General features: G+C 39.4%; 2 protein-coding genes across 2 annotated transcripts in view; both read left to right on the forward strand.

Annotated features, from left to right (window-relative positions):
* Positions 1-399: 399 nt before the first annotated feature.
* On the forward strand, positions 400-6,712 carry LOC135233950 (large ribosomal subunit protein eL22). Its single transcript, XM_064297958.1, has 4 exons — positions 400-531; positions 1,840-1,944; positions 2,308-2,432; positions 6,516-6,712. The coding sequence occupies exons 1-4, from the start codon at positions 520-522 to the stop codon at positions 6,658-6,660; spliced, it is 387 nt and encodes a 128-aa protein (XP_064154028.1). The 5' UTR covers positions 400-519; the 3' UTR covers positions 6,661-6,712.
* A 2,215-nt stretch (positions 6,713-8,927) lies between these two features.
* The window catches only part of chd5 (chromodomain helicase DNA binding protein 5), a 41,657-nt gene continuing 38,162 nt past the window's right edge, over positions 8,928-12,422 (forward strand). Inside the window, 1 exon segment of the mRNA XM_064297943.1 lies at positions 8,928-9,951. Coding sequence (XP_064154013.1) covers positions 9,885-9,951 — 67 coding nt within the window. The 5' untranslated portion in view covers positions 8,928-9,884.

The raw sequence follows: 12,422 nt of genomic DNA on the forward strand, positions 1-12,422 counted from the left end.
TCGGGGGAATCTGTCGTATAATAAAGAGTTACTGATGACAAGAGAGACACCAGATACCACCAGGCTGTAGGCAAACAACCAATAGCATTTCCCTTTGTAAGCCCACAGCTCCTAGTCCACTGGTAGAATCAGAGCATAATACATACATACATACATATTCAGCCGCGTAACTAAAATGTAGTTGAAAAATATGGGATTCCATAGCTTCACAAATTGTATGGGAAAATCACATCAACAGTTACAGTTGTATTGGTGACATAGGGTATCTTCAGGAGTAATCTCAACTCGTGCAGTTGAACTTGTAGGCCTTCTGTTTTAACATGTTAACACGAAAATTACGGTTTACATGGTCCATGTATGCTACCATGGAATTCCGCTATTTTATTTTGAAATAGGAATTAAGTGTAATAATCAACTTCTGATTCTGAGATCCAATCGATTATTCTTCACTTGATTTCAAGGGGACATATCAAAGCGCATGTGCAAGTTCCAGTCTTCCTTTCTGCAAAATTCGTCGCAATGGCTCCGGTGGTCAGTAAAATCATCTGTTTAAAATGGTTGAAATGTGTCATGTTTACTTGCTGGGTACCCATTTAGACCGGCTGAAGTCATGCTGCACAAATCTGGGATTTGTAATAGAAGTACAAACTACATTTTTTATGACGGAAGCATTTAGTTTAAAGAGTTTTTGTGGATGAATCTAATAGTGCGGCCTGGTCCATTGAACCACGTTGTAGCTACGCGCCGACTCGGAACCTGTAGTTCGAATAAAGAGAGACGTTTCTGTTGTGGTTTTTAATTTAAAATACTTATGTACGTGTTCGATAACGATTCGTTGTTAATTTTGAAGTTTTGAAGCTGCATGTCTAGAATAACTGGTTAATAAGAATGTATGAATTGAGTTTTACATTGTAGCGGTTCATTGAAGGAGGAGCTCCTTCGGATTCTAGCTTCTGTGGAAACAGTGCCCAGTAAGTTAGCTAATTTAGCTCGCCTAGCTAGCTGGTTTCTTTATTTATCGGGTACAGACATTTATCGTTGAGAGTTGCATAGTTTGCGACACTTGTCTTAGTACGTAATATCGATAGTATTTGGCTAGACTGCTTGTTTCTGACTGACTACATGCATTTGTTTACCAACTGTTAACATAGGAAGTTTGGCAGCTGTCAGCCCGTCGGTGTGAACGGGATTGATATTGTGTTTGTTGATGGCTAATATCATCACTGTAACGTTGAACAACCCTACTCCACCTACAAGCTATAAACTGTTAGCTATTGATAGTAGGGACTAACAGCTTGCTTGTTACTAGCAGTAGTCTTTGTGGGCACGTAAGGTTGGCTGTAGCTTTGCCTTGTGTTAGAAGGATGTCAGTTTCCCCCCCCCAAGTTATACATAGCTTACAGGTTAGCTGTAAAGGCCAGTAATATGAAGTATTGCATCACGAAAAGATGACCATGCAATCTGTCGAACATTCGATAGGAAACAGAATTTTATTTTTAGTGTAAGTGTCAAATAGGATTAAACATGTTTGATGCATTGTCAAATATGTTATTACTTGCTGAAAAGCAGAATTGAGGGTGGGAAAAGTGTATTTGGTTTGCTAGGAAGCAGACTTGAGTTCTGCTTTCAAATTGGCTTTCCTCGAAAAACTTGACATTGTAAATATGAAACAATGAAATACAAACGTTGATACGCCACTTAGCAATGTAATTCGTGAGATTCATGGCATAATTTAGACCACACTGTTCAGTCTTTGCAAGAGCACAGTGCACGGCTCAGTTTGAGGTAAACGGTTGTTTTATTTTAAAATTTTGATAATGTTTATTGTTCTAATTTCAGAAAAAGCAGACCACGAAGGGTGGGAAGAAGAAGAGGCAGGTACTTAAGTTCACTTTGGACTGTACTCACCCTGTGGAAGATGGCATCATGGATGCTGCTAACTTTGTAAGTTACCTGCTGTCTTTCAGGTCATGACTAACTGCAATGATAATTTTACACTGTGTATTTAGGGTCTATTTTTTCTGCCTAAAGGGTTCTCGGATTTTTCAGGCTTGATTGCCCTGGCACAGGCTGAAAAGGGTCGCCTCACAGGATAAAATTTGAAATAGCACCCTTCTGCTTATAAGTGTAGTTGCTTAACAACACACTAGGCTCTGGTGCCACTTGATGGGTGTAATTGCTCATATACGTCAACTGCACCCTCCCACAAATCCAGTAGAATTTCTCAGAGTTGTTAAGAATTCATACTGGCAGTGAGTGAGGACTTTGTGGTGACTTGGTTGGGTTGGTGTCCCCCATTTGCTACAGGAGCAGTTCCTTCAGGAGCGCATTAAGGTGAATGGAAAAGCTGGCAACCTGGGCGGTGGTGTAGTGACCATTGAGAGGAGCAAGAGCAAGATCACAGTGACCTCTGAGGTCCCCTTCTCGAAACGGTAAGTCCCTGTGATTTCAGCATCCGTCTTCATCACCCTGATGAATGTTTTTGGGAGAGGAACTCCTGGCATGCATGCATTTGACATATGACCATTGGGAATTGCAGAATCAACTTATAACCTGGATTTAATGGAGATTCTGACCAATGTAAGGCCAAGTATGTAAGAACTTTGTTTGAATAGTGAGACCAGGCCCAGTTAGTGGAGTCATTTTTCCCTACAATCCAGTGTGTATACAGAACTACCAAGGGTCTTTGCTTTTGTTACTAAGTTCTGGAATTAATTTGTGCTGTAATAATTTTCTGTGTACAACCTGTGAATTTTCACGACTTGTTCTGTTCAGCTTTGGCGTAAACCGATGACTTGATTTGGCAGACCTAAACGGAGCTTGTTCAACTTCTGAACCAGACTGGTGAAATGCTGGGAACCTTGAGCACAGCATCACCTGCTTATGTATCTTTTGTAATATTTTTAATAAAGAAGTTAACACCTTGGATTGAATTGAAGCCAGAACACAAATCTTTGGATCCTTAGGACGAGCGTTCATTTCCCCGATCTTGATGGCAGGGGTACACTGTCAGGCAGAAATCACTGTTTTATGGTGATGGCTGTTAGCTCTGCAGTTTTCAAAATGTTATTGTGTTTTGTTCATTAGAAAAGAAAAAGTAGCAATTTTGTTGCACAACTCTTGTAAAACTTTACACGGCCAATTTGCAGATTTAAAAATTAAACTTGCTATCTGTGCAGAGCAACTCACTTGTTCTATTCCAACCTGAATTTATTGTAAAATATGCAGTAAGCTGACTCTTAACATGGAAGGAATAACATTAAGGGCGCTAATGTTACTGCTTATATAATGGAGCGTTGTTAATTCAGTAGTAACAAGTGATGTCTCATTGCTATTAGCCTAATGGGCTAACATGATTTTCAGGAGTCTGGTTTGGAGTGCAGAGGGGTTCGATTTCCCCCCTTTGGATCTTGTTTGTTACAATTGCTTTGCCAAGGTTGTAGCTTTTTATGATTGCCACTTTGCCAAAAGTCAAGTTTATTACACGTTATAACGTATAACATATTTTTAAATTTCCTCCATTTATTGTAGAATACAGCTTGGAGAACAGCCTGCATGATTGTATGTAGTCATTGTTGCAAGGCCCTTTTGCAGTAGCTAATGGGCTCTCCCCCTGCTGTTGGAATGCCACAATTTTATGTCAGGATTCTCTTCAGGAATGAGCACAGTCTCTCCCAAGCTGATTGATGATGATCAAGAGCTAAATCAGTGATAAGATATGAATCGTATCGCCACTGACCTGAAACGCATCCCAATGTGTAAATAAATCTGTCCACTTTGGATCGCGACCCGGCGGTGGGGTGACTGGTCCTGTTGTATGAGCATGTAGCCTATATGTTCATCCAGGCTTTTCTGTTTTTGACCTAAAGGTGTCACAATGCCGTCCCATCACTGTAGTAATCAATCCTGTTTTAGATCCCAGAATAACTACACTGTGTCTGTTTCAAAGTCAGTGTGCGTGTGCTTCACCAAGCTGATTATTTCTATGGATTTGTCCTCCCGCAAGTAATAGCCTCATGGAAAATTTATTATCTGGTTTCCACGCAAGTCGCAATATGAAAATTACAGTGTTTAAGTAGAAAATGACCCGTTGATAAATTCTGACTCAAATGAATATTCCATTTTATTTTCTTTAGAACTCAGTGTAACATTTGATACTGTTGATTGTGCTATTTTAATCAATTGCCTAAGAGACTGTGGGGGTTTTTCTGGAAATGGTGCCCAGCTGGTTTAGTTTTTACCACTCAGTGTCATCTACTGCCATAAGCTGTAGAGTTCCTCAAGGATCCATATTGGGGGAAGTTTTTTCTATTTAAACTAATGCTGCTGCTTGGCCAAGTAATCAGTGCATTACATTTCATTTCTGTGCAGTTGACACTCAATAATACTTGTTTACTAAAATAGTTGTTCTTCATGACTTTCTCAAAGACCTAAGAAATGGAAGACACAGAGCTACACTTTGATTACTGAAGTCCTGCTACTCAGTACCAAGCAACAAGTACATTTTATTCATGCAAATCTAGGGTAAAGAAGCTTTGTTTGTTATCTTTTAATGCTGAGTTTTGGGAAACATTAAGAAGACATCCCAGGCATCATCTAAGAAATATATAGAATTAGATCTTTCTGGCCATTCCAAGACGGAAACTTTGTCCTCAGAATCATTTCCTCGAAATTAGACCATTGAAATGCTCTGTGTTTATGTCTAAATTGCATTATTTCACCTGCAATTTATTCAGAATGCTGCAGCTGGACTGCTAATTAAAACAAGAGGACTCGTATTACTCTAAACTGGGCTCCTCTACATTGGCTCCTGGATGATGTTAAATACATTTTAAGATTTAATTAATTACTTTCACAGCAATAAACAGACTATCCCCTAAGTACATATCTGAGCTACTTGCTGTCTATAGGCCAAAAACGAGTTCTCAGATCTTCAGAAAATGGCTTCTTTTGTGTCTCCACTACACAATTAAAAACAAAAAGGTGATTTTGCCTTCTCTGCCCTGGCCCTCAGTATATGTAATTATTTACCAGAAAATTTCAGGGCGTTGTAGTAGGTTTTTAATTATAAATCCCTTGTAAAAAACGAATCTTTTCAGGCTCGCTTTTTATTCTCTAATTACTTTATTTTCTTTTATCGATGTTTCTTTTGGACTGTCTTTCATGGGAAGTTCTTCTTTATGAGAAGCGCTGTATTTGAAAAGTTTATCGTTATTGTTATGTAGTGTTTTGCTGTGCATGAGCCCGAAGCTATTTAAGGCAAACAAGGACAAATTATTTGGGCTGTATCGCCACTAAAATTTGTGTTACAAGTTTCACTCATTGCGAGTCCTGCAGGGAAAGGGACAAAAGTGCCCTGCCAACGCTAGACATTGTAGTCTGGAATATTTTATTTGTATTTCCGTAATGCACTTGTCAACTTCCTGGGGGCCATTAATGTAAAATAAAAACTATATATATTTTTCCCAGGGACAGGGGGATTTCACAAACATAGTGTGCCAGATACCTGTTCTCATGAGGTTTCAGGTTCATATTGCAAAAAATTTTTTTGGGGTAAAATAGATTTCCCTAAACCTGTGATTGAACAGAGCTGTTGGGAACGCCCCGTTGTGTGCTTGTGGGTTGGTCCGATCACTGCACCGCAAACCAGTGCTTCAGATGAACACAACAGTACACAGATAAAATGCATGGATGATGTCTGTTTTTGTGTGTGCACCACCTTGTAACTAGAAGAATCTTAAGTTTGAAGGGATAGCTCACATTCTGGAGTTTATTTTATTTAGCCTAAATATATATATAGCCTATGTATGGGACATTTGGGGTGTTGTGGTCTAAAGCAAGAAAATGCACTTCAGGTAACATATATATATATATATATATATATATATAAATATCACACACACACACACACACGTTTATTCACTATTATAAAAATCTGTTTTATATTGTGTCAATACGTATTTCCTTCTCAATTCTAATGCAGCATCAGCTCTTAATTTCCAAGGGCCTATGATATAGGAAGCCATGCCCCAATTTCCTTGACTGCAGCCTGCATGGCCATAGGAAATGGTTCCAACGGAAAATAAGATTAAATGTCATTTTCTGAAGAATTGATCGGGTAACATGCACACATATTACCATCTAGAGGCATAATGACACTGTTTGTTCTGCTTTGGAGTTACTTGAAATGTATTTTCCTGCTTTAGAACACAAACTCTTAAATGCCCTGATGCCCACCACTGTTAAGCCAACAGACTCAGAACCTTCTGTATCTAAAAAAAATCCTTGAATTTTACGTGAACTGTGTGTGGGCCAATCAAAAAAAAAAAAAAAAGAAACTATACACTGAAAACTGAAATATCAATAATTCTGAAAGTGAACTGTCCCTTTGAATCACAGGTAGGGCAGGGCCTTTGCACCCTTGAGTATGACATGTTGCTTAACCAGAATTGTTTCAGTGAATATCCAGCTGTATTATGTGCACATCGGCATAAGCATCCCTGTTTTGCCTGCAGATACCTCAAGTATTTGACCAAGAAGTACTTGAAGAAGAACAACTTGAGAGACTGGCTGCGCGTGGTGGCCAATACCAAGGAGAGCTACGAGCTTCGCTACTTCCAGATCAACCAGGACGAGGAGGAGGAAGAGGATGAGGATTAAACATCACGCCCGCCAATTTTCTAACATCAATAAATTCTCCATCCTCTTTGAAGCTCTCCTGTGTGGTGTGGCTTCTTTCTCAAATGGCGATCGGTTACATTTCCGTAATTCCCGTTGAAGTTCTGAAAGTCGACGGTTAGGTGTGAACTGAAAAACATACGGTTTGCCTTTTGCCAAAGCGAGTTCTGCCTCATTTCCGTTAAAGGGAATAGCAGGCCGCGTTTGCGCCGGGCCACAGCCTCGAGGCCAGTGATGGCTAATGATAATGGAAGCCGGATAAAGTGGACAGATCATTAGCTAATGCTGTAATTACTGAGTTGCTCCGAGTGTGCTGGGAAGCTCTGGAGTTCATTTGCGCATCTAATTAGAGGAATCCGTAAAGCCGTAATGCTCTGGCGTCAAGAGTTTGTGTTCCAAAATATGCAGTAATTCCCTCAACCGCCAACTCACCCACCGGTACGTTTTGAATAATGACCGTGTAGCTACAGTTAAAGCAATTGCATTGCACTGGCTTACCACTTGGTACAGTAAGTGTTACTTTTTTAGGACGGGGGTATTGGTATGGTATACTAGTATATATTTTTTGTATTTGCCAAAAAAAAAGAAACCCCAGGGCTAGTTTTAACAAGACCAGGTTAAAACCTAGTATATGGCTGGACTGAACCGGCCAACGTCACAGATATGCGTGGTGTAACTTCATCACTCACTCAGTCACAGACATTTGTGTTTGTAGGGCTGGCCAAAAACGTTGCCATGAGCACAAATGTTATGTTGCAAAATATAAAAATGTGCATGTGTGCACAGTTTTGTGTATGCACTGTGAAAGTTAGAATTTTTCTTATCTATTGCATAGGGGAACCAAAACTACAAATACAACTTAACACAAATAACCAATACACAATATAGCGTGAGTGTCCAACCTGACCTTACAAAACCATTGAACTTTGTTTCAATTTTCTGGTGATGTAATCTGTGATGGTACTTTATCCTAGTTCAATCTTTATCCTATGGAAAATGAGGCAGCTTGATTATGCATGTCATTGTGATTTCTGTGATGAGTTTGAATGGATCTTTCCTCCGAAATGGTTAATATTAGCATGCTTTATCGCTGATATCGCTTGAATAGAGTTGCTGGAAAATGGAAAAAAACAACAACCATGTAGTAAAATATTTTGCCTGGTTTATTTGAAAATCTACCCCTTAATTTGTGATAAAGAGATATCAAATATTGAGATTGGCGGGTTAGTATAATCTTAAAACCCTCCGCAGGCAGACAGATATTTTGGCAGGTGTAATTAACATTTTAAATATTCTGTTTTTGGATAACATATTTAAATTTCCCCCGATTGGAAAGACACTGATGGAGGAAGAATTTGCAGAAAACCTTTCCGGGAGGGGTGAGTATTTGGCACATTTTCTCATTTTAAAGTAGGTCCTTCAAGACTTTTTGTCCCAAGGTGGCGCTCAGTCCCGCTTTTATTGTTCAACTGTTTCATTATTTCTTATAGTTAAATATGAACGTATAAGAAATATTTTTAAAAACGTATTTTTGCTACGAACTCAGACCAGACATAACTCCAACTATTTTACGCTGCTATACAAATTTTGTGGATCAACTGTAGGCCTACTAAATGTATGTTTAATATGGGGGGACTACCCTATGGAAGTGTTTATGGAAATTATGGATTTGCCACAATTGTTAAGATTTAAAAAAGAAAAAAGCTTGGCCCAATCAAGTATGTGTGCACATTTCACCCTTCTGAAATTTACTTCGTGTAGTCTGCAAACACCTTAAAGCATCCATGCAAACTTTGACATATATTTCTCTTAACATCTTTTTATTTAAAACTAATGGACACAACTCACTTGCGAATCTAGTTTTTCCAGTAGTTGGTTACAAAACAAATGTGATTGAAGGCGTCGAGCTGTGGTCTGCAAGTAAAACGCGAATTCGTGAATTGATGTACGCCACAGGTAATAAATATCAAGTTTATGTTAATTGTAATGTTACGTACCTGATTATATAATTGTACTGATACAACAAAGAAAAATTTGCTCTAGTTTTTTTTTTTTTAATCATTTATTTGATTATTTCCTGAAGGGTTGCCTAGTGGCGTCTTGCAGTGGTAACCTTGACAACTGCCAAAGTCACGCTGAGCCAGTGCGCAATCAGGGCTATCCTCTGTGCGTAACGCTAGTTTTCAGTGGACTCGTACTCGGACATTCTTGAAACTGGAAGAAGGCTATATAGACTGCAATTGCATGGCTGATTTATAATGCTATTGGTGGACAAAAGCTTATAATTTGTTGTAAGAAATCTGGCAATCAAATGGTTAAATGCTATAAGCTATTCGGTTTCATAGCGACATTCAAGAGAGATGTTGCGTCTGACACCAGTAGCTATCACGATCGACTGCAACACACAAAGACACAACTATAGTTACCTATTAAGTTGGGCTGTCATGTCCCACGTATTGTTAGGCATTACGTGTATTCACGGCGTCTTTCTCATTTTAGACACAGACCTTTTGAAAGAGGACTTATTTTCGGAGGGTCGCCCGCACGACCAAGCTGCACTGTCTTCAAATTATTTTAGTAATATTTACATGTCAGTTTATATATCCATTTTGTTATGCTCGTACATTTCTTCTCCTATCTTCGTGCACGTCGAGTGGCTAGCCATTTAGAGAAAGCTGCAAGCGAGTAATTATCCAAAGCCTGGGTTTTGTTCTCTCTCCTTTATCCTTGTGTAACCTCACATTCGACAGAGTTTTAAGGGGAAACCGGGAAAGAGAAAGACCGAACGGCACTTACCGCTGTTGCCACTTGCAGCACCAGCGTACTAGTATAAATTGTGTTAACCAAGGGAACATGACTAGCTAGCTAGTAACTAGTTCTGTAGAAAATTATGGGATGGATTGCCATGGCAACAGACCAGACGTCACTTTCTGGGCATGTGTGTTCCATTTTTGTCTCTTTTTTATTTTCAGACTGGAGGATTTGGATAGAGCAGAGCAAGGGGAGAAAGAAGCTTTTTTGCTTATTGAATAAAGAGAGCAGCCATCTTTCTTGAAAAAGGAAAATATAACTCACTGCTCGCGAAAATATAAAGCTAATTCTATGCAGACGTTTAATGAGACGGTGGCATTCTGAGGGTTAAGTTTCTATACTATTCTAGCCACAGAGGGAGTGCGAATTCGCGAAGGACAACGTATGCGGTAAAGATGCCAGGGTCGCTAAGCAATGAGGACGAGGGACAAGACGACATGGATTTTGAAGACGAAATACCAGGTGAGAGAGGAGTTCAGTGTGAGGGGAGGTGTATCCCCGGCTCCCCCCGTCAGATATGATCCACCGCCGCGCTGAGTAGAATGCGGAGAAAAAGGGCTTGCCCTGCGCAATTGTAGACTTGGAAAAGCGAGGAAGAGGTGGGATGAAAGGAGCGAGTGCAGAAATGACAGCCACTGTGAATGCTCCCAATTTTCGGGCATGGTTGACCCCAAAGTGTGCGTTATTGCATCGGTGTCTCCGGTGCCCGGCGTGAACGCTTAACTGACCGTTTGTGTTAAAAATATATAAATTGGAAGGCGCTTTCTGCAGGCAGCGGCCACAACATGAGGTGGTGCTACCAGATGATTTTGGGTTTTTCTGGTTGAAGTTGTAGAAACGATGCATTTACAGCGAGCAGGAGGGTACATTTTTATACTTGAAATCGACCGTCTTTTCACAAACTCCATTTTATGTACAAAGACTGTGGGTCGGGATGTTTACGTGATTTAGATACCTGTGTGCACCATTTTGTTACAGTTCTCGACTAGTTAATGACTTACTGTAGCCTACAACAAACCACTGATTTGATTGGCAATAGTTGTAGTGTGCCCTGCATCTGTTGTATTTTAATGACTTAGGTTTAATTGCAATCATTGACATGGAGTACTTTGTTTCAAAATCTCTCTTGGAAAACCCGCTAAAACATTTGCTTTTAATACAGGGCAGTAACATTTACTAGTTATAGTCATATTGCAATAAATGACACCTCTCTTATGCCAAATACTCTATATCAGTAACCACACTTCCTTGTCACAACAGAGTTTTACAAATACATGTGTTACTTGGTTATGCTTCAAAGATACTGTCACCTGTTTTGTTTACTAGACTAAGCAGATAAGGTTTACTTTGTATCTATTATATTTAATCATCTTGTCAGTATAACTACATTATTGTTAATATGTGCCATAAACAGGAAGCACACAAAACGGTAACTAAGCTTGCCTGGGGCAGTTTAAGTTTTTCATAACCTTCCTGGTGGCCTTTTCAAGAGTAGATGCTTGCTAAGAATGACCATTCAATAAAGCTATGGCAACATATTCAAATTTACAATAGATAAATAAATAAAATGTGGCTATATACACCTTTGTGCCCGTCTTATGGATATCAATAACTTATCATATGCAGATCTCTTTACAGTATTTTCTTTCCAATGCAGTAATACCTTGTTGTATGGAAGCCATAAAATTGATAGATGAAACTATATTTTGAAATTACTTCGCTGGTGTTTATCAAATGACCTGCTTTCTGTGAGAGACCTGTGATGCAGTGCCATATAATCGCACCATTTGAATACATTATTGTCAGCCTATGAAATGGGCCCCCCAAAGCCATCTGGAAGCCTATGGCAGACTACCAGACGCTACCCAAATAGGACAGACCATTTAAGACGTTTGCAACCCCCTCCCTGTGAATTTGCGCATCACTGTTGAGAGGTTTCTGACTCTGCTTGTTAATCAGGGCCTGTCAGGCAGTGTCATTTAGTGGCTGTTGTGCCAGGCTTATCAATCTCTCGGGCAGAAATGTCTGGGCCCGCAGTTGTCAGAGTCAGTGTCTGTGTCAGAGTGGAGGTGCTGTGATAAAATGTCGTACAGTCGAGAGTCTGGACCAATACCATCTCTTTTTTTTCTGTACCGCTGTGTTGTTTTACCTCAGTAAAATCAATGTATTCATAGCTTTTTTCCCCCCCTTCCTCAAGATAGCTGCTTGCTTTGCCTAAATTGATGACAGATTGGAGTGGAGGAAAGACTAGAAGCTACATCGATTCTCTCGTCGCCACCCCCCTCCTATTTGCATGTTATTTTTTATTGCCGCTGAGGTTCAGGCTTAATTGAGGATTTGAGGAAGAAATATTACAGCCCCGAAGTGTAATTTCGCTGAACGGATTGGGTCCTGTATGGGGGAGAGGTGGAGAGCTAGTCTAGTGATCTTTGTGCTGATCCTGCTCTGCTGTGAAGGTTATTCAGCTGTGATGCAAGAGATTCATGATTGTTTTGTTTTTTTTGTTTCTTTTGTTTGTCTCCCGCTTACCACTCTGTGTATATATCGACACGTCTTAAAAGAAAAAACTTGATATAATTAAATAATATTTAATCATTTTGTTTTTAATAATATTTATCATACAGGAAAATATGCGATTTAATTGTTGTTGGCAACTGTGTGATTTCAGTAACATTCAATAGAACATTATTGGTGGGGAAATAATAATGAATTTCTGGACATCAGTTTTTTTATTGAGTGCACATGGTTAGGACAGTATGTGCACTTGTAGATTTGAAATTATGCCACATGGGACAAAGGCACCTCAGAAACTGGGAATTTAACAAATGAACAAAGGTGACGCAACTAATGAGAGCTGCATTTGATAACATTAATTAACATTTGCTTATTGTCATTTATGTATTGAAAATGTTACAGTACAATGTGTATCGTGG

The sequence above is a fragment of the Anguilla rostrata genome, chromosome 11 (assembly GCF_018555375.3).
Source record: "Anguilla rostrata isolate EN2019 chromosome 11, ASM1855537v3, whole genome shotgun sequence".
Classification (NCBI taxonomy): Eukaryota; Metazoa; Chordata; class Actinopteri; order Anguilliformes; family Anguillidae; genus Anguilla; species Anguilla rostrata.